This window comes from Oncorhynchus nerka, linkage group LG24, assembly GCF_034236695.1.
Source record: "Oncorhynchus nerka isolate Pitt River linkage group LG24, Oner_Uvic_2.0, whole genome shotgun sequence".
NCBI lineage: Eukaryota > Metazoa > Chordata > Actinopteri > Salmoniformes > Salmonidae > Oncorhynchus > Oncorhynchus nerka.
In genome coordinates, this window is record NC_088419.1 from 62570581 (window position 1) to 62592634 (window position 22054).

Consider the following 22054-nt stretch of genomic DNA (forward strand, 5'->3'; position numbering starts at 1 on the left):
ATGTAACGGAGGGTCAGTTTTTTAAACTTTTCTCCAATACTATAGAGCCATTACCATGACGATCAACGCTTAAATAGAAACGTTGTTCACACCCCAGATTTTAAGTCAACACAGTCCCATTAGTTTTCTTTGCAGCCTCGTTTGAATTTCGCCGTTGCGCACATTTGTACGGAATGGGGTGAGTTTACGTTATACATTCCATACTTGTATCTAAAATACTAATTGTGGAACGCTGTTTTCAAAGCCCTGAGACGAAAAACTTAGCTAACTGCCTCGTTTTGAATGTCATAATCAATATCGTTCTTCTTCTGTGGTTTTTATATAGTGGTTGCATAATCAATAAATGGACCGGTCCTTAATTAGAATTATGGGAATTGTAGTTTTAAAAAGCGTGGCTTCCTTGCGTGGCAGTGGGAGAAGATGGAACGAGATGGGTTTTGGACGACATTGTGCAAATGTTCTCATCGATTCAATATTTGATTTCATTAGATTTCTGTTCCCAAAACTAAAATATGTTATGAACAGAGTGGACTGTAAGGTTTGTAGACTATACCAGTTTGCGAAAGTTAAAAAATATTGTGTTGTGTAGAATGAGCGCAAGCGCAAGGGCGAATTGAGTTATTTGCACACGCAGAGTAGAGGCGTTCTTTAACAAAAAATATGCAAATAATGCTAGACCGCGCCAATAGAATCTCGCTAGCTCGTGCACACTATGATTAATTTGCTCCCGGCCAGTGTGCCAGTGGAAACGCCAAGCGGATGCTTCACATTTATACATTCGGTGAAATATCTGTCTCATTGTTCTTTCTGTCACGACGTGCTGATGATCTGTCTCCCTCATTCACCTGACACAGCCAATGCTGGACTAAATTGCCTCCTGCAGTGTTCTTAACGCTCACCCGACAACAGCATGTCAGTGAAATATTTGTATATTTTTAAGAGAAATGCCATGGCGGGCGCAGTGCAACAATGTTTTCAAAGTAGCCCAATTTCGGGAAAACCGCGGACATGGCAACCCTAGCTGCATTATTTAAACGCAAACACATTAGCTAGCACAAGACAAACAAACTGATTTAACATCTCGTGTAACTTTGACGACCACCATATTTGTGATCAAACCAGACATGTATAAAAGTCGATTAAAAAAATATATATATATATTTACAAAATGTACTCCTCACGGCGTTCTGAGCTTGTGAAAAGCAAAATTACTTTTATCTAAGACAAATGGTGATATTAGTAGTTATTCGTAATGTTACAATAATAATGTGGGTATGATCTTTACTGTTTGAAGCGTATTAAAATATGAAGGAGCCACACCTTAAAGTTATCCAATCAGAAGAACATCTTCAAACCTGTATTTTAAGCCAATGAAAATTGAGGACGTCATGAATTAGAAACGTATCTAGCGTTCGGCTAAGCTAGTTGGCAAAAAAAGAAGTTTACTAGCTTGTCCTGTAAAATACAATTGAAAAGATGGCGACGGCAATATACCTGGAACATTACCTCGACAGTGAGTATCTAGCTAACTTAATGTGAACAGTTGTTAATTGGCTACATTTCCAATCGTGTTTGTTTTTCAGTCTCGAACTTCTAAACTAACGTTAGATAGCTTGACGAGCTAGCAAGCAAGACACATGTGTCGTTAGCGAGATTACAAATTCTCGGCATTACTAACTAGTTCGTTAATTTACTGTTATTTGTTTTCTAGTAACTATGTCATTGAAACTGTACGTTAAATTTATAGCATTTCATCTATCTTTAGAGAACTAATGTTAGCTAGCGCACTGAGGGTATATTTTTCCGCTGTCTTGGCTTATTTTGTAGCAGTAAACCAGTAACATTATGTTCTGGCTAGTTACTAACCTAAACGGCAACCTGTACATTAATCTGTGGTGCATGCCAGTATCATAAAATGCGGTTGATAGTACTAGTTCGTTTGTTATAGCCACGTTCCGAATAATGATTGACAACTTCCCTGAAAAGGGAGCACTTTCCCCAATGTAACTTTGGCAAGTTGGCGGGGAACGGGAGCGGCGCAACCTCGTTTTCTACGGCGAGTCAGGTGTACACAGGGCGGAATGTTTGATTTCGAAGTGCGTCACGAGCACAAAGTATAACCAAATTCCAGTTCCACATCCGCCAAAATAATCGTATTTATAAAAATGTTTAAATAACAAATCAATACAAAAAGTACATGGAAGACACGTGTGTGTATATAAGCCAAAATAATCGTATTTATAAAAATGTTTAAATAACAAATCAATACAAAAAGTACATGGAAGACACGTGTGTGTATATAATATTAATGGACATTTGGGCTAGGGGGTACAATATCACATTACACAAGGACCTTAAGGGGAATATACACATTAATAATTCTAAAAAAATTTTGTTGACAGTCTTAAAATATAGTTACATTTCTTTTTTCCAGGTAATTTTTTATTTTATTTTGTCAATTTGAAATATAAAATTTGTTCTAAAGAATAATGAAATTTAATTTAATTGTTTCAACTTATTTCTATCATAAGTAAAGAATCAAAGCAGCAGCTCTCTCCATAATAGTGTAACATCTTCATAAATGTGTTCAAATATAAATCTACTGATGTCTTGCCACAGATCCATTTACAAGTTAGGATTTTTTTTAAACATCTTAATATAGTGGTTGGCAAGAATTTTTATGAATACTTTTTACGTGTGTGGCAACATCTAAACTTTTTCCCAACAGACATTATCAGTAAAACCAATCCAATAATGTATAGATACAACATCCTGTTGCCACAAGGCTCGTATAGCTCTATTGTTGTTGAATGGACTAAAAGAAAAACAAATCTTTCCTACTAATGAGTCAATTGGGTTAATTGTAGGTATGTTCTGAGGGTCTTGACATGTTCCAGAATAATAAAGCAACACCTGAGGGAATGGCTTCAGGTGTTACAGGGATCTTGTAAAGTGATACAAATTCCTTAGAATTAAGTAAAAGACCCTCTTCATTAACAAGTTGACTCACCAATAGGATATTTCGGAACCAATATTCTTATAACAAATAAGTATTTTTATACCGTATGTCCCGACTATTCCATATAATATCTGTGGAGAAAAATTATGCTGATAAATTAAGGACTATGACGAGAACCTGATGAAAAGCAGAGTTTCACTGGAACTTTGTCAATGTTATTATTGCAAACCAACATTAAGGCCACCAAAAGTAGAGAAGACATGATGAGGAGTAAAGTTCCACATAGAAGTGGGTCTTCTTAGGAATTGTTTTATCCAATTGATCTTAAAAGTATTCTTTAAAATTCAGCCCACCATACACAAGTGTTCCATTGTATCAGTTTTTTCCTAATGTAATGGGTACGGTTTCTCCACAGACCAAATGCTTTTCAACTTTCTATCTCTTTGCTTATTTTACCGTAAAGATATAAAGATAGAGAGGCATATGTTAGTCTAGACCTTCAGCCTTGGTTATTAGGACTCTTCCTTTTAATGATAAGTCCCTATGTAGCCATTGATTTAGCTTCTAGTTAAAAGAAAAATAATAATAATAATTTGAGGGTTACAATTGAGTAAGTTCTGATCCTTAGTTATGCCTAAATATGTAAATTCTTCATTCACTGGAATACCATAATATGAGGGTGTCACACAATCTTTGACAGCCATGAGTTCACATGTATTAATGTTAAGATATAGACCAGATGCTTTGGAAAAGGATTCTATCACATTTATCGATATGGGAATCTAACTAGCATCTTTCAGGAAAAATTTTAGTATTGTCAGCCAGCTGGCTTATAATAATTTGTTTACCAGCTATGGAAATGCCTTGTACAGGACTATTATTTAAAGAATTTGTAAGAAGTTGGGTGATTAATAAAAATAGATACAGTGAGATAGGACAACCTCACCTTATTTCGCTCTCTAAATCAAATCTAGGTGAGGTGTCATGTTTCAGTTTGATAGAGCTGTTACCATTCATATAGAGTCTTAATAGCCTTACAGAAAAAATCCCCGAAGCCAAATTTCTTAAGGGAGTGGAAGATAATATGAAGCTATCCTCTACCGGAAAACAAGAGTCACGAGTTACTACAGTCATAATAATTATGGCTAAACCCTGCCTATTTCTCTTCTGATTTTAAAATGAACCTTAACCACACTTTTAACATGCCTAATCCTAACCTTAAATAAAGGCTCATGTTTTCATTCATTGTTACGATGTAGCCAATTTTTTTATATATATATATAATTTTTTTGTGTGTCTGTGGTTACTAGTGACAACCTTGTTTTCCATGGGGGAAAACATTTAGGTTGAAGTTATTTTTCTAGTACAGCTGTTGTGATCCAGCTACCTGGCTAACATTATCCATTTTGGATGTGGCCACCTGTTATCTAGTATCGGCATCAGACTGCAGTGTATTCATTGTAGAAAAGTGAACATGAACCATGAGCTGTCAGCTGTGTGTTACCATCAAGTCCTATCTTGTTCTGAGGACGTAATATTGTAGTTACTGATGACTGCGTTTAACAATCATGATGTATTCCTCTAGGTATTGAGAATCTGCCCTGTGAACTACAGAGGAACTTTTCACTGATGCGGGACCTGGACAATAGAACTGAAGGTACAAAACATGAGGTTGACATCAGTTAACTTCTTGCGTCGAGCCATCCCGGATCCGGACTACAGCCTCAAAGCCATTACCATAACGCAACGTTAACTATTCATGAAAATCACAAATGAAATTAAATCAATATGCTAGCTCTCAAGCTTAGCCTTTTGTTAACAACACTCATCTCAGATTTTCAAAATATGCTTCTCAACCATAGCAAAACAAGCATTTGTGTAACAGTATTGATAGCTAGCGTAGCATTTAGCATTAGCATTCAGCAGGCAACATTTTCACAAAAACCAGAAAAGCATTCAAATAAAAATAATTAACCTTTGAAGAACTTCAGATGTTTTCAATGAGGAGACTCTCCGTTAGATAGCAAATGTTCAGTTTTTCCTGAAAGATTATTTGTTTAGGACAAATCGCTCCGTTTTCTGCGTCACGTTTAGCTACGAAAAAAACCTGTATCCAGGATTGTGTAAATCTATCCGCAAGCTCATTAGCATAACGCAACGTTAACTATTCATGAAAATCGCAAATGAAATGAAATAAATCTATTTGCTCTCAAGCTTAGCCTTTTGTTAACACTGTCATCTCAGATTTTCAAAAATATGCTTCTCAACCATAGCAAAACAAGCATTTGTGTAACAGTATTGATAGCCTAGCATAGGATTATGCCTGACATTCAGCATGCAACATTTTCACAAAAACCAGAAAAGCATTCAAATAAAATCATTACCTTTGAAGAACTTCAGATGTTTTCAATGAGGAGACTCTCAGTTAGATAGCAAATGTTCAGTTTTTACAAAAATATTATTTGTGTTGACAAATCGCTCCGTTTTCTTCATCACGTTTGGGTAAGAAAAAAAACGAAAATTAAGTCATTAAAATGCACACTTTTTTCCAAATTAACTCCATAATATCGACAGAAACATGGCAAACCGATGTTTAGAATCAATCCTCAAGGTGTTTTTCACATATCTATCGATGATAAATCCATCGTGGCAGTTGACTTTCTCTTCTGAAGAAATGGAACGCGCATGGACCTAAAGATTACGCAATAATTTCGACACAGGACACCGGGCGGACACCTGGTAAATGTAGTCTCTTATGGTCAATCTTCCAATGATATGCCTACAAATACGTCACAATGCTGCAGACACCTTGGAGAAACGGCACAAAGGGCAGGCTCATTCCTGGCGCATTCACAGCCATATAAGGAGACATTGGAACACAGCGCCTTCAGAATCTGGGGCATTTCCTGTATGAAACTTCATCTTGGTTTCGCCTGTAGCATTAGTTCTGGGGCACTCACAGATAATATCTTTGCAGTTTTGGAAACGTCAGAGTTTTTTCTTCCCAAAGCTGTCAATTACATGCATAGTCAAGCATCTTTTCGTGACAAAATATCTTGTTTAAAACGGGAATGTTTTTTATCCAAAAATTAAAAGAGCGCCCCCTATCTCGAAGAAGTTAAGCTACACAAAAAATACATTACAAATTGTATTAGTTTTGATCACCTGATTTACTACATGGTTTCATGCCCATCACTATTATATTGTTCAGCATAATTCCTTTTCCAGTATTTAAATTGTCCTGCAAATGTGTAGAGAAAAAAGGAGAGATCGACAAGCTGGCAGAGGAGTACATCTCAAGTGTAAGGAACTTGGCTACGGAACAGAGGGTTGTGCACCTGCAGAAGATCCAGAGTGCTTACTGCAAGTGCAAAGAGTTCAGCGATGACAAAGTGCAGCTTGCCATGCAGACATATGAAATGGTCAGTGCTCCAACACTGTCATGAGTACATAAAGATGTCAATACTTTCACTATTGGTTGTATAGTGCGCCAAACCTGTCATTTGAGTACAAACTAGTGTCATACTGTCACTATTGGTTTTGCATTATCTATTGACCAATCTAATTGTTTGCATGTCATAGGTGGACAAGCATATCCGCAGGCTGGATGCAGACCTGGCCCGATTTGAGAATGAGCTGAAGGAGAAGCTGGAAGTGAGCGGCTATGACAGTCCAGAAGGAAGAGGGTTAAAGAGTAAGCAGGGAGACTGTCGGTGGGAAAGCACATTTACAGCACATTTACGACATGTGCACATGGAAGTTAGTTACATCTGTGAATATCTGCTTCAGAGGGTGAAGGTCGAGGACTGCGGGAGAAGCGTGGGCCCAAGGGGAGAGGCAGGAAATCATCGGATGAGGATTCTCCCAGGAAGAAAAAGCTTAAAAACAGGTATAGAAAAGATTGTATAAACAAAATACTATCTATGTGTCTGCCTGGTTTTTACTCTAACTCAATGTCATTTTACCCATTAATATCTGTAGCCCAGAATTGAGTGACGCTCTCCTGCCAATGCAACCGTCAGATGTTTTGGACATGCCAGTTGATCCAAATGAGCCAACATACTGCTTGTGCCATCAAGTGTCATATGGAGAGATGATTGGATGTGATAACCCTGATGTAAGTTTCTATTGGTTGTCCTTTTATTCCAAAGAATGCTTTGAAATTAGTGGCATTTTTATGTAGATCCAAGAAGTTAATTGAAAGATTACTGTAATCTGAATGTCTTCTTACCAATGTTTTCACTTATTCAAACAGTGCCCAATTGAGTGGTTTCACTTTGCTTGTGTTGATCTTGCAACGAAGCCAAAGGGAAAATGGTAGGTGAATCTTTTACAAAGTTGGTGATTACACGCATTACTTTTTTGTACATCTTGTATTTAGTCTATTCTCTTTCAGGTTTTGTCCACGATGCACCCAGGATAAGAAGAAAAAATGATATAGTTCTTAAGTACTTTTCTATAAATGTGTGTTTTTTGTCTGTAGTAAAATAGTGTAATATATTTACAAAAATATTTCCCTTTCTATTATGGCTGTGCATAAATATGATGGTCTAAATACAAAGCTTTTATTCAAAGTACTTGAAATTTATAAAGGTTTTAGTATTTGCCAAACACATTTAACTGCTGTTGATAATACTTTTTCTCCATGGTTTAGTTATTTTTTTAAATTCTGTCCTCACTCAAGTGTTACGATCTCATTTGTGCCTGCATTTTAGTTACCTAGCTACCTCTTGGGTTCAAGCACACACATGCAGAAAATATCTATACAACAATCTTGAATCCTGCCAAAAATCTTTAAACCAAGCAAACAAAAATGTTCACTCTGTCCATTTTTGGACTAATAAGCTATCTGATAAAAGGTGTACTATATTTTTATATCGACTGTCAAAAGCAGTTGCCCGCTCTTGAATGTAGGATGGTGATAATGGTCAGACATTTAGGAAGCCACACTGATTTCTTTGCCTTCATAACCAGCGAGCATTAAAGGACTTTGAATTAAAATCAACTGCTCACCACTAATTATTAACAATGCCTAGATACAAAAGAAAAAATTCTGGGGAATGGTGTTCCAAAGATATCTTATTCAAACTGCTATAAAGTATGAAAGACCAGCAGTAGCTAGGTTTCCATCCAATTTGCGACTGATTTTCATGCATATATTCTAAAATCTGCATACGAACGGCATTTTCCATCAAACTTCCGATGGTTGTCACAAAAACTGTTGTGATAATGGTCTATAGACAGTTCGGCCAGGGTAGGTTATATGATGAGATAGAAAAAAAACAGATCACTTTTAGTGGATAAACAGCCAAGCATCTTTCAAATTATAGCCTTTGATATTTAGTGGAAATTTGCATGAAGCTCATCACCATATGCTCTTATCCAGTGACTTACAGGAGACATTTGGGTTAAGTGCCTTGCTCAAGGTCACATCAACAGATTTTTCACCTTTTTTGGATTCTGGGATTTTTTTTTGTGGTTACTGGCCCAATGCTCTTAACTGCTAGGCTACCTGCCGTCTACTTAACCACCATAAGTTATGAAGTTTGTGAAATAAATTATGACGAACTTTAACTTAACTGCCGATAAACTCTGCATGCTTTTTCACTTCGTGTTAGTAGAACAACGAAACATATCATTCATTGCATGACTTCAAGCTTACTGCGGTTTTTATATGGCAATATTTGCGTGTAAAAACGTTATCACCGCAATTGTGGCAATATCCCACTTTGTCTTGCGTATTTTGTTTTGGCGACATTGGAAAATGTACTGTTTCCATGAGGCCTGTCGCGAGTTTTTTTTTTTTTTTAAATGCGTCAGGTGATTAATCTCCATGAAATGGTTGGATAGAAACCTGGTTATTTGAAGAAATTGAACATAAATGATTCTGAGCTATTATCCACTGTAAAAAACCACTGCTATTGCTTTTGAATATTTTGTTGACCTAAAATTTTAAATGTAGAGATTCAGATGATATTTGATAGTTGTATGTGCTACTTTTTATTCAAACCTTACACAATACTATTGTACTTGATATAGGCTACAATGTTGACAACGACATGTGACAAGAATATTACTTTCCAAAGATTGTTACTTTAGATAATTGTTCGGGATTCTTAGGGGTTTAGCATGAACTTGTCTTTAGTTAACTGTGAATATATCAATCTTGTACAAGTATAATGCTGTTGAAACAGAGGGTCAAGGAGACAAAGTATTTGTATTTTGTAAATGTAAGTTTCATATCAATAAACATGTACAACTACTCAATATTTCAATAGCATCTGTAAGGATATTAGTTTAAATGTGTATCTTAATTGAGCAAAGGGCCAGAATAACAACTGCCCTGTGCAAAGGAATGAGTATTATTCGGTCACTAAAGATCAGGTAGGGTGCTTTGTTGACAAACTGAAACACTCCCAGTCTGATCTGTGTTCTTTTAAAACCCATCATCAGACTCTTCTTCATCCCAGCTGCATGCTTCCCGAGCAACCTCCCCTTTAAATTCCACCTCCAGGTCATAGACAAAGTCAGGGTCATCTTTCCGCCTTCGGTTGCGCTCAAAGAGTTTGTCCATTTGGACCTTCTTGCGCGCAAGCTCCTCATCATCCAGCTTGTTGAGGTCCTCCTCGGGGTCCAGGCGGAGGGAGGCTAGAGTGTGCTCCAGGCTGTGGCCCTGCATGTGATCCCGCAGCACTATATGAAGCCTCTCCAGTTGCCCCAATGAAACACTCTCCAGGTATGCCCTATGCCGAATATGGTGCTTCATTCTCTCCGCAGCCATGCAGCAGTCTGTGGGTGAAATAGAATTAGATTACCTCATGTTTTAAGTATCTATTTGGGTAAAGCACCTTTTAAAGGTGGTCACCAACCATAATTCCTCAAGAAGAGTGTTGGGCTTGTAATGAAACGTGTACTCTGCAGCTCTCAAATACTAATTGGGAAAGTATTTTCTATGATCTATTTGCCTTGTGGGTTGTCCATCTAGAATTTCAGTTGTTGCATTGGACAAGTTAATAAGTATAGCAATGTGTTGCTATATGTATTGATCTGACACAAATAATTCGGGAGATCACTATGCCATCTGAAAGTTCTCCATAACAAGGGTGACCAAGGTAGCGTTTCCCAAACGCGGTCCTGGTTATTGCCCTAGTACTACATAACTGATTCAAATAATCAACTAACGTTAATCATTAAGCTTTTTTATTATTTAAATCGGCTGTGTAGTGCAAGGGCAAAAACCAAACACCCCTTGGGGTCCCCAGGTCCGAGTTTGGAAAATGCTGGACTAGGGGATGCTCATCCTTTCTGTGATCAGCATTGTACTATGTAGTTTTCCTACCTGAACAGTTCGAGAAGTTCCTCACAGGTATGATTCTTTTGCGGATCTTGTTTGTATCATCAACATTACTTTCATAAATTAAAACGATTGATGGTGGGCTGAATTGAACACCGCATCGTTTAGCCACAAAAGGCATTGTTGAGTTTTATTTTACTTATACGAACGTTTTATGTAGATTTATCAAAATACCTCGCAAGGTAATTAGCTCGCAAACATGTTTGACATGCATACTATCTTGAGTTTTGAAAATAAACAAAATACTGAAAGGCAAGGCACGCAAAAAAATCAAACGAATCGACCCAGCTAGTTTCTCAACCCTCGTCCAAATCTTGGGCTACGCTCCAATTGCCTGTGCGCTATGGGGTGAAGATGGCTTCTACTTTTGTTCACAGTAGGTTAAAAAAATGTCTTCACTGTTTTAAGATTTTATATGTAGTTATCGCAATTAATTTGAATATGAGAATAATATATTTGTCTGTCATAATGAACTGCATATTGGAATGGGTCCTTAATTTCAGTTTGTTTCCGTAAACACATGACGTGGCTGGCTGACATTTCTAGCATCGCCCAGGGTTTTCGGAAGACAATATATTAATGTTTGTATTTTTCAGCACATGTACTGTTTACTTGGTTCTTTTTGGATCAACGCAAGCAGGTAAATGATAACACATCAAAGAAAGTAATTTTGAATAAATCCGACAATGTTCATTGAGGGCGATTGAAGGGTGATGGCTAGTAACGTTAGGTATTTAACGTAACGTTAGCTAGCGCCACTTCGATACAAAGTGCTTTTGCGAAGCAGGTAATTTAGCTAGGATAGCATTTCGCTAACCTTGACCTCAGTATCCTATCCTGCTACAAAAAAGTAAAGGTATCGAAGTGACCTGAAAATGGTTTCCCAGCTAGTTAACGTTACACATCAAATGTGTCATGCCATTCGTTCAGCCAATCTTTTTCACAGGTAGCTATGCACAGTAGCTCATCTTCAATGTATGAAGTTAGGTGCAAACAGCAGAGCCACACTGATTGTCAACCAACAATTGTCACTGACCCTATGCTTTTAGATGGCTGCTAGTTTTTCATGTGATGTACAAAGCCTCTGACCTTTTTTTGCAGACGAGAACAGCTGTGGTTTGTCCATGACATGGCTGGAGACTGTATCAGTAACGATGGATGTCAGCAAAAATGGTTTTCACAGGTAACTAACTGTAAGATGACCATCTGGCAAATAGACATCTGCAAGGTTACCAAGAGCATAGCTAATAAATGCAATTGAAAGATGTTGACATCTGATTTTGACTCCTAATCTTTGGTTACTCTGGGGCCATACTTGTGAACATTAGAAAGAGTTACATTTAAACAGGGTCTCAGTCTCAATGTGCATCAGACAATTAAAATGGTCAACATTGTAACTGGTTCCATTGGATAGTCTGGCACACGTTAGACCTATGCAAACCATAGCCATGGGAAGTAGAGGTGCTGAGGGTGCTGCAGCACCCCTTGAAATGTAATTTAAATATATTTGATTTTTTTCCTCAGGTAGTGCACTGGGTCTTCACTAGTCTTGTATAATTTCTGTGTTTCGCCCACCAAGCGAGGAATTTTTGTATGGAGGTCAATGAGTGTTGAATAAAAAATAAATAAAAAAGGAAGTTTCCTAATGCTTATTAAGTTGTTACGAGTGTACTGATAAGTAGGACACGTGACATCCCGGCAACTTTGAGAAAAAACACTTTATATTGCTGTTGCCTCAATGCAAATTCATGGCACAAAGCTAGTAGCATAGCATCTCCATCGAAGACAGGCGGTTGACAACAACCCTCATTGAATATTCAAAAAAAGAATACAATAATCAGATGTATCCACCAAACCAAAGACAGGATAGGCGGTAGATATTAGAGGTCGACCGATTATGATTTTTCAATGCCGATGCCGATTATTGGAGGACCAAAAAAGCCGATGCCGATCAATCGGCCGATTTAAAATTAAAATAACTTAATTTGTAATAATGACAATTACAACAATACCGAATGAACACTTATTTTAACTTAATATAATCAATAAAAATAAATTTAGCCTCAAGTAAATAATGCAAAAACAAAGTGTTGGAGAAGAAAGTAAAACTGCAATATGTGCTATGTAAGAAAGCTAACGTTTCAGTTGCTGAGAACATATGAAAGCTGGTGGTTCCTTTTAACATGAGTCTTCAATATTCCCAGTTAAGAAGTTTTAGGTTGTAGTTATTATATGACTATTTCCCTCTACCATTAGTATTTCATTAACCTTTGACTATTGGATGTTCTTATAGGCACTTTAGTATTGCCAGTGTAACAATATAGCTTCCATCCCTCTAGTTAGCGCGCGCTAACTAGCTAGCCATTTCACTTCGGTTACACCAGCCTCATCTCGGGAGTTGATAGTCGTGAAGTCAAACAGCGCAATGCTTGACGCACAACGAAGAGCTGCTGGCAAAACGCACGAAAGTGCTGTTTGAATGAATGTTTACGTGCCTGCTTCTGCCTACCACCGCTCAGTCAGATACTTGTATGCTCAGTCAGATTATATGCAACGCAGGACACGCTAGATAATATCTAGTAATATCATCAGCCATGTGTAGTGAACTAGTGATTATGATTGATTGTTTTTATAAGATAAGTTTAATGATAGCTAACAACTTACCTTGGCTTACTGCATTCGCGTAACAGGCAGACTCCTTGTGGAGTGCAACTAGAGAGAAGCAGGTCATTATTGCGTTGGACTGGTTAACTGTAAGGTTGCAAGATTGGATCCCCCGAACTGACAAGGTGAAAATCTGTCATTCTGCTCCTGAACAAGGCAGTTATCCCACCGTTCCTAGGCCGTCATTGAAAGTAAGAATGTGTTCTTAACTAATTTGCCTAGTTAAATAAAGAAATAAATAAAATGTAAAAAAATTAAATCGGCGCCCAAAAGTACCGATTTCCGATTGTTATGAAAATTTGAAATTGGCCCTAATTAAACGGCCATTCCGATTAATCGGTCAACCTCTAGTAGATGTACAGCCTACCGTACCGCTTTGTTGACAACGACTCCCATTTTTAGGGTGGAAAGACCTGTATCTTGCCAGTATATCCATAATCTTTGGCTGACCTCACCGGGAAATAATCACTGTCATCTGGATCAAGTAATGCATCAGCCAATTAAATATTAACGTAGATGGACTTGAACAAACACTTTCCATAAGAGCATTATTATCCTACAGATTCCAGTAACAGTGTTTAATTATTTTAAATAAGTTTATCGTGAGTCCGGACTCGAACCCACAGACTTGAACCCACGCAGGCGAGTTCCACACTAAAGGAAAGTTTATCATTCTACAGTACACCTGCCAATCAACGCATTCTATTGCACGCTCTATGCCTAATTAAAGGACCCATCCCCAGAGGAAGATGCTGCAACTATTTTGATGTAATTTCCTGTTCTAGAGAGGAAATGCATGTTTAGGTTCCACCTCCTGAAGAATGATTAAGACCACATACATATTCACGAATTCCATCTGGAGTTGATCAACATCAACAAATGGGGCACTGACAGCTGTCAGTGTAGCTAGCTAGCATGATATCCTTATCTAGCTAACTAATGTTATCTGTTGCTCTTTATTTTACGACGATGTATTCCAAAAAATAGCCAGCTGGTTCTGGATTTGTCATCTTCCATAATTGCGGCCTCAAATCTGCAATAGAAATAGTTAAGGGGTGCAAACTAATGTTATTCTATTTTAATTTGCTCCGTGGCTCAGGTGGCCAAGTGGACAAGGCTTTTTGGCTCATCTCTGTTGCCGAGAGAAATTACTTTGCAGCTGTTTTTGATTAATAAAGGGGTGGCAGGTAGCCTAGGGGTTAAGCATTGGGTTAATAACAGAAAGGTTGCTGGTTTGAATCCCTTGAGCAAGGCACTTAACCCTAATTGTTCATGTGAGTCGCTCTGGATAAATGACTAAAATGTTATCAATGCCATGCTGATGGGTGTTAACATTCAAATAAAACCTAGCCATGAAACTAAATAGGAAAATACATCACATTTGCACAGATTTGCACGAAGTGGACAGTTTGAATTTGTTACATCATCCCATATATATCATACTTTGACTAAAATGATGACTTGTTGATAGCTTACCCACGATTGATGTTGCACTATGTTAGCTCGAATAAGTGTATTTGTACTGGTGTGGGCATTTTTAATAAGGTGATTACACAAGACCATTCAGTGCTTTCAGGGTGTGTTTACAACTGTAAATAATATACAAAATGTAGCAATTCAACAGCAAATGTTGTTTAGCCTGCACATCTTTTAGAGCATGCCAAATCAAAGTTTATTGGTTACGTACACATATTTGCAGATATCGCAGGTGCAGCAAAATGCTTGTGTTTCTAGCTCCAACAGTGCAGTAATACCTAGCAATAAAATACACACAATCTGGGAAAACATTTAAAATAAGTCTTATGGGATGAACCATGACTAGAATACAGTATATACATATAACGTGGTGGAAACAGTATGTCAAGATTATTAAAGTGACCCATGTTCAATGTACATAGAGCAGCAGTCTCTAAGGTGCAGGGTAAGAGTACCGGCTAGTGATGATTGTTTAACAGTCTGATGGCCTGGAGATAGAAGCTGTCTCTCAGTCCCAGCTTTGATGCCCCTTCTAGATGGTAGTGGGCTGAACAGGCTGTGGTTGAGGTCCTTGATGATATTCTTGGCCTTCCTGTGACACCGTGGCATGTAGATGTCCTGAAGGGCTGGCAGTGTGCCCCTAGTGATGCGTTGGGCTGACCGCACCACCCTCTGGAGAGCCCTGCGGTTGTGGATGGTGCAAAGCCCGACAAGATGCTTTCAATGGTGCATCTGTAGAAGTTTGTGGCTTGGCCCATAAGACTCACATTTCTTTAGCCTCCTGAGGTTGAAGAGGCACTGTTGTGCCTTCACCACGCTGTCTGTGTGAAGGGACCAAACTTCATGATTGAGTTGGCGACGTGCGTGGCCACACAGTCATGGGTGAACAGGGAGTACAGGAGGGGGCTGAGCACGCACCCCCAGTGGGGGTCCCTGTGTTGAGGATCAGGGTGGCGGAGGTGTTGCTGCCTACCTTCCTGACTTGGGGTCAACCCATCAGGAAGTCATTGCTTGCCTCATTGCGCAAATGATTTCCATTTTTCAAATGGTTAATTCCTTTGGATCTTTTTTTCACTGTGCTCATCTCTGTCCTGTGCAACTACACTGAACAAAAATATAAATGCAATATGCGACAATTTCAAAGATTTTTACTGAGTTACAGTTCATATAACGAAATCAGTCAATTGAAATCAATTCATTAGGCCCTAATCTATGGATTTCACATGACTGGGAATGGCGATATGCATCTGTTGGTCACAGATACCTAAAAAAGTAGGGGCGTGGATCAGAAAACCAGTTAATATCTAAAATGACAACCATTTGCCTCATACAGGGTGACCTCTCCTTAGCATATAGCTGAGCAGGCTGTTGATTGGCCTGTGGAATGGTGTCCCACTCCATTAATTCATCTGTGAAGAGCAGACTTCTCCAGCGTGCCAGTGGCCATAGACGTTGAGCGTTTGCCCACTGAGGTCTGTTGCGAAGCCAAACTGCAGTCAGGTCATGACCCTGGTGAGGACAATAATCACGCAGTTGAGACGGTGTCTGACAACTTGTATTTTTTCTCTCTCAAATAAAAACCTGGCCCCGAGGGGGATTCAAACTCAAGGCTGTCGTACGTTGCTGTCTCTGGGCTTACCGTCTTAGTGGATCACACCACTAATTTAAGCCTTATTCACACTGGCAGTTTGACTCATCCTATTTTGGATTTGAATCCTATGTGATCCTACATTTAGATTTTTTTTCTGCATTCGGAACAGCCAAAAAGCACATGGAATCGGATATTTCAAACCACCATTGATTCCTGGCCATGCGACATGTCTTGAACGGTCAAATCAGATTTATTTGGCATACTGTTATTTTGACAAAAACATGTGGTAGCTAACTAGCTTGTTGGTTGTTTACAAAAAAAATGGTGAACGTACTAGAAAGTTTAACAGCTAGCTAGTTGACTGCTGTGGTTAGCTGAAAAGGACGTGTTTTAAAAGTTGGATCTTATCCTTTGAGGCTTTAAGTGTTCATACACTGATTTTGAACACTCAAAGCAACTGGGAAACATCCATGGCAGGCATGATCACCTTAGAAGTTATGTAGAAACTAGCAAGCTAAGTGATAGGAGGCACAAGCACCACCACCAATCAGCCTCTACCACTGCTCACACACCCATCATTACTATGACTGCTAGCGTAGTCATGTCTGCAAATGACAACCAATCTGATTTGGTCACTTGCAACTTGCTGTTTGGACAGTCAGTAATCCAAAACGTACACAGTATTTGAGCATTTAAGGTCTGCAGTGTGAACAAGACTTTAGTCATAGCAGTAAGGGTAAATGACTGGTATTTGACAAGACCATGAGTGTACGAATATAAACTTACATGTTGTATAATCAAATGTTATTTGTCACATGCGCCGATTACAACAGTGAAATAATTACAACCCCTTAACTGCATTGTTGGTAAAAATGAGAGTCAAGAAAATATTTACAAAATAAACTAAAGTAAAATGAGTAACACAATAACGAGGCTATATACAGGGGGTACCGGTACCGAGTCAATGTCACCTGAAACCCCACCTCTTTAAGGAATACCTAGGATAGGATAAAGTAATCCTTCTCACCCCCCCTTAAAAGACCTAGATGCTGTGGCTGTTCCTAAGTGGCTGTTCCACTGGATGTCATAAGGTGAAAGCACCAATTTGTAAGTCGCTCTGGATAAGAGCGTCTGCTAAATGACTTAAATGTAAATGTAAATGTAATGTGTGGGGGTACAGGTTAGTCGAGGTAATTGAGGTACTATGTACATGTAGGTAGGGGTCAATGTGCGGGGGTACAGGTTAGTTGAAGTAATTGTTTAGTAGTCTTATGGCTTGGTGGTAGAAGTTGTCAAGGAGCCTTTTGGACCTGGACTTGGAGCTCTGGTAACGCCTGCCGTGCGGTAGCAGAGAGAAGTCAGTTTTTGGTGGCTGGTGTCTTTGAGAATTTCTTTGGGCCTTCCTCTGACACCGCATAGTATAGAGATCCTGGATGGCAGGAAGCTTGGCCCCAGTGATGTACTGGGCCGTACGCACTACCCTCTGTATCACCTTATGGTTGGATGCCAAGCAGTTGCCATACCAGGCGGTGATGCAACCGGTCAAGATGATCTCTGGTGCAGCTGTAGAACTTTTTGAGGATCTGGGGGGGAAAAGGTGTTGTCGTGCCCTCTTCACGACTGTCTTGGTGTGTTTGGACTATGTTAGATTTGTTGGTGCTGTGGACACCAAGGAACTTGAAGCTCTCAACCCGCTTACTACAGCCCCCTCGATGAGATTAGGGGTGTGCTCGGCCCTCCTTTTCCCGTAGTCCACGATCAGCTCCTTTGTCTTGCTCATGTTGAGGGAGAGGTTGTTGTCCTGACACACACTGCCAGGTCTCTGACCACCTCCCTGTAGGCTGTCTCATCGCTGTCGGTGATCAGGCCTACCACCGTTGTGTAGTCGGCAAATGTAGTCGTGCTATGGTAATGGTGTTGGAGTCGTGCTAGGCCACGCAGTTGCGGGTGAACAGGGAGTACAGGAGGGGACTAAGCATGCACCCCTGTGTGGCACCTGTGTTGAGGATCAGTGTGGCAGATGTCACCTACCTTTACCACCTGGGGATCCAGGTGCAGAGTGAGGTGTTTAGTCCCAGGGTCCTTAGCTTAGTGATGAGCTTTGTGGGCACTATGGTGTTAAATGCTGAGATGTAGTCAATTAACAGCATTCTCACATAGGTGTTCCTTTTGTCCAGGTAGGAAAGGGCAGTGTGGAATGCGATTAAGATTGCGTCATCTGTGTATCTGTTGGGGCGGTATGCAAATTGGTGTAGGGTTTCCGGGATGATGGTGCTGTGAGCCATTACCAGCCTTTCAAAGCACTTCATGGCTATAGATGTGAGTGTACGGGGCAGTAGTCATTTAGGCAGGTTACCTTGGTGTTCTTGGACATGGACTATGGTGGTCTATTTGAAACATGTAGGTTTTTAGACTCGGTCAGGGAGAAGTTGAAAACATCAATGAAGACACTTACCAGTTTTTCCACGCATACTTTGAGTACACGTCCTGGTAATCCATCTGGCACCTCAGCCTTTTGAATGTTGACCTGTTGAAAGGTCTTACTCTCATCGGCTACGGAGAGAGTGATCAGTCATCCGGAACAGCCGGTGCTCTCATGCATGGTTCAGTGTTGCTTGCCTCAACGTGAGCATGAAAGGCATTTAGCCCGTCTGCTAGGCTTGCATCACTGGGCAGCTCGCAGCTGAGTTTCCGATTCTTCCTAAATCTGTATTGCTGTGAAAGCACACGTGTGAAATAGATAGGCAGAAGCCTGGGATTTTGTAATGTATACAAAAATGTTGTCTGTTAGTACTAGTAGCTTGTAGTCTATTTAAGGATGCATCAATGCAATATTGTCACACAACATTTTGACACAGACCAATGGAACAAAAGTAAACCAGAATTTGTAGGTTTAAAATATCTCACTGGTTACCAAGGTTGACCTATTTTAAGAAATGCCATTGGTTGGTGGATATAAAGTGTAAGATATTTGATAGGCTGATGCAGAATAAGCAGTTATCTGGTGAGGTTAGCATAGGGCTAACGTATGCCAGTTTATCTGATAGGACCAACAACATTGTACCTGGTGTTAGACTCATTGTTATATTTATCCTGATACCAGATTCGAATTTACGCAACACTAACACTGGTCCTATCACGTGCAAGTAAATTGACAATTGTAATTGGGTGACGCACATTTGAGACTTGAGAAGCTGTTTACTTTAACTGTTTCTAATGTTAGGAAGTATGGTCCCTCTGTGTTTTTAGAGACCTGGTCACCACAGTTGACTTCGGTCCTGGTTTTCCAGATGGCCTCGAGGCTCTGCTGGTTCACAGACTACCCAGTGGGATCTACATTGATCAATACCAACTTGCATCTCTGAAAGAGGACACTGGTTTACAGGTAAAAAATGACAATGACCATAGCATTATACAACCACAGTACAGAAAAGTACAGGATCAAATTATTATACCCAACTCCATCTGCCAATTCTGAGATCTATGTTAGGCCAAACCTAATACATGCTATGCTAAGTAACACATTTGATGATCTTTTCCTGTTAGGTGCTTTTGGGTTCAGCGGTTGACTTGGAGGCTCCAGCACACACATCTGAGGAATTCCTTGTTCTTGTGTATCCTGCTCTGGACCAAGGAATTCTCAAAGCAACACTCCCTATCCATGGCCGTTATCACAAGCCCTCTCTTGCAGGGAAGAGATTTGAACTTGTTGAAATTAAACTTCCAAAGCTAATACTCAGGACAGATACATGTGAGTTATCGTGTTTATACCTTTTACGCATAACCATACTTCCCAATTTCCTTCAGGGAGATTATGCCGTGTCTGTAAATAACATTAACCTTTGGTTATTGGAAGTGGACCAACTTATTTTATGGCAAATATGCTTGTTTTTACCATTATAACTAGTTTTTATTTTGTTTTAAGGTACACAGCTAATTTCCTTCCCTCCTTACAAAATTGTGGACGCACCCTGCACTGTCCACAACTTAAGCATATGCCAATGGCTTGAGATCCAACAACTACAGGTAAATCTATCAGCCAATGACATTGTCGCATACACTACATGACCAAAAGTATGTGGACAACTGCTTGTCAAACATCTCATCCCAAAATTATGGGCATTAATATGGGGTTGGTCCCCCCAGTTGCTGCTATAACAGCCTCCACTCTTCTGGGAAGGCTTTCCACTAGATATTGGAACATTGATGCGGGGACTTGCTTCCATTCAGCCACAAGAGCATTAGAGGTTTTGCACTGATGTTCGACTGCGAGCCAGGCCTAATCACCTGTGTTCCAATTCATCCCAAAGGTGTTCGATGGGGTTTGAGGTTAGGGCTCTGTGCAGGCCAGTCAAGTTCTTCCACACTGATCTCGACAAACCATTTCTGGATGGACCTCGCTTTGTGCATGGGGGCATTGTCATACTGAAACCGGAAAGGGCCTTCCCCAAACTGTTGCCACAAAGTCGGAAGCACAGAATCGTCTTGAATGACATTGTATGCTGTAGCGGTAATATTTCCCTTCACTGGAACTAAGGGGCCTAGACCAAACCATTATTCCTGTTCCACCAAACTTTACAGTTGGCATTATGGATTTGGGTAGGTAGCATTCTCCTGTAATCCGCCAAACCTCAATTAGTTTGTCCAGACAGCCAGCTGGTCAAGCGTGATTCATCACTCCAGAGAACGCGTTTCCACTGCCCCAGAGTCCAATGGCGGCGAGCTTTACAACAATCCAGCCTTTGCTTGGCATTGCACATGGTGACATTAGGCTTGTGTGCGGCCATGGAAACCCTTTTCATTATTGTGCTGACATTGCTTCCAGAGGCATTGTTACTCGGTAATAATTGTTGCAACCGAGGACACACTATTTGTACGGCTCACAGAACGTTGGTCCATTCTGTGAGCTTGTGTGGCCTACCACTTCGTGGCTGAACAGTTGTTGCTCCTAGACGTTGCCACATAACAATAACAGCACTTACAGTTCACCAGGGCAGCTCTGGCAGGGCAGAAATTTGACGAACTGACTTGTTGAAAAATTGGCATCCTATGACGGTGCCACGCTGAAAATTACTGAGCTCCCTCAGTAAGGCCACTACAGCCAATGTTTTCCTATGGAGATTCCATGGCTGTGTGCACGATTTTATACACCAGTCAGCAACGGCAAATAGCCGAATCCACTCATTTTAAGGGCTGTCCGCATACATTTGTGTGTGTGTTTTGGTAACACTAAATTATGTTTGGAGTCCACATTTTTTTTTACTAGGTAAGTCAGTTAAGAACAAATTCTTATTTACAATGACGGCCTACCCCGGCCAAACCCGGACGACGCTGGGCCAATTGTGCGCCACCCTATGGGACTCCCAATCACGGCCGGATGTGTACATTCAATGTAGTATTGAATGTATCATTACTATCATACTTAGTAACTAACTTGTTTATTTTCAATAACAATGTTTCAAAACGTACCAACTGTGAATATGAAAATGACTTGAATCACCTTATCCAAATGTTTATTTATTTTTAGGAGCAGGATCCTGTGAGTTTGGAGATACCACTTGGTGATGGGTCTCTGGTGGAGCCTGTGTGTGCTGGAACTCTGCTTGTCACGCTGCTGTGCTGTGTCATCCTTTCAAGAAGTATCTGGATGCATGGTGTTTTTTTAGACAATGTTATACTGATTTAATAATGTACTGTACAGTAAGAAATCCCCAGGGATTAATTTGCAACTAGACTATTTAGCTTTTTTCCTTTTTTCCCAATGACATTAAATAATTGGCACACTGCTTCCATATGTTTTTGTGTCAAAGAACCGTTGATTGGATCCTTGAAAGTAATGTACCATACATTGACTCTGCTATAGGGTACTGTAGGCCTATAGACATGTAGAGTTGAACAACCTCAACCAAAATGCTGTTTGAACCTGGGTACCTTCACTAATAACTGTACTGCAGACAGGTTCTAATTTTTATCACCAGGAAAGTACACACAGAAGCAAATAAATTACCAG

The 22054-nt window shown here is 39.8% G+C and overlaps 3 protein-coding genes across 7 annotated transcripts; 2 read left to right on the forward strand and 1 right to left on the reverse strand.

Annotated features, from left to right (window-relative positions):
* Positions 1-42: 42 nt before the first annotated feature.
* On the forward strand, positions 43-9226 carry LOC115108401 (inhibitor of growth protein 5-like). 3 transcript variants are annotated; one of them, XM_029632676.2, is made up of 8 exons: positions 43-178; positions 4545-4616; positions 6215-6381; positions 6542-6653; positions 6749-6848; positions 6941-7076; positions 7215-7276; positions 7356-9226. In XM_029632676.2, exons 2-8 carry the CDS (start codon positions 4589-4591, stop codon positions 7393-7395), a joined length of 645 nt encoding a protein of 214 aa, XP_029488536.1. In that variant the 5' UTR covers positions 43-178; positions 4545-4588; the 3' UTR covers positions 7396-9226. The 3 variants fall into 3 exon arrangements, with proteins under 3 accessions (XP_029488536.1, XP_029488538.1, XP_029488535.1); XM_029632678.2 differs by lacking the exon at positions 43-178 and adding an exon at positions 433-538; XM_029632675.2 differs by lacking the exon at positions 43-178 and adding an exon at positions 1384-1513.
* cep19 (centrosomal protein 19) lies at positions 8936-10507 on the reverse strand. Its single transcript, XM_029632679.2, has 2 exons — positions 10299-10507; positions 8936-9748 (listed from the first exon to the last, which is right to left on the reverse strand). The coding sequence occupies exons 1-2, from the start codon at positions 10432-10434 to the stop codon at positions 9396-9398; spliced, it is 489 nt and encodes a 162-aa protein (XP_029488539.1). The 5' UTR covers positions 10435-10507; the 3' UTR covers positions 8936-9395.
* On the forward strand, positions 10232-21830 carry pigx (phosphatidylinositol glycan anchor biosynthesis, class X). Of its 3 annotated transcripts, none has more exons than XM_029632674.2 (6): positions 10232-10325; positions 11415-11496; positions 19294-19429; positions 19591-19795; positions 19970-20070; positions 21572-21830. In XM_029632674.2, the coding sequence occupies exons 2-6, from the start codon at positions 11438-11440 to the stop codon at positions 21728-21730; spliced, it is 660 nt and encodes a 219-aa protein (XP_029488534.1). In that variant the 5' UTR covers positions 10232-10325; positions 11415-11437; the 3' UTR covers positions 21731-21830. The 3 variants fall into 3 exon arrangements, with proteins under 3 accessions (XP_029488534.1, XP_029488533.1, XP_029488532.1); XM_029632673.2 differs by lacking the exon at positions 10232-10325 and adding an exon at positions 10592-10689; XM_029632672.2 differs by lacking the exon at positions 10232-10325 and adding an exon at positions 10816-10953.
* The last annotated feature ends 224 nt before the right edge of the window (positions 21831-22054 follow it).

Excerpts from the sequence above, each read along its gene's own strand:
- pigx (XM_029632672.2), top strand. The coding sequence starts at position 10,893 with ATGTTTGTATTTTTCAGCACATGTACTGTTTACTTGGTTCTTTTTGGA. Across the intron at positions 10,954-11,414 it reads TTTTGGATCAACGCAAGCAG|ACGAGAACAGCTGTGGTTTG; the intron begins GTAAATGATAAC and ends CTTTTTTTGCAG. Across the intron at positions 20,071-21,571 it reads TTGAGATCCAACAACTACAG|GAGCAGGATCCTGTGAGTTT; the intron begins GTAAATCTATCA and ends ATTTATTTTTAG.
- cep19 (XM_029632679.2), bottom strand. The coding sequence starts at position 10,434 with ATGCCTTTTGTGGCTAAACGATGCGGTGTTCAATTCAGCCCACCATCA. Across the intron at positions 9,749-10,298 it reads GAACTTCTCGAACTGTTCAG|ACTGCTGCATGGCTGCGGAG; the intron begins GTAGGAAAACTA and ends TTTCACCCACAG.
- LOC115108401 (XM_029632675.2), top strand. The coding sequence starts at position 1,477 with ATGGCGACGGCAATATACCTGGAACATTACCTCGACA. Across the intron at positions 4,617-6,214 it reads CCTGGACAATAGAACTGAAG|AGAAAAAAGGAGAGATCGAC; the intron begins GTACAAAACATG and ends GCAAATGTGTAG. Across the intron at positions 6,382-6,541 it reads CCATGCAGACATATGAAATG|GTGGACAAGCATATCCGCAG; the intron begins GTCAGTGCTCCA and ends TGCATGTCATAG.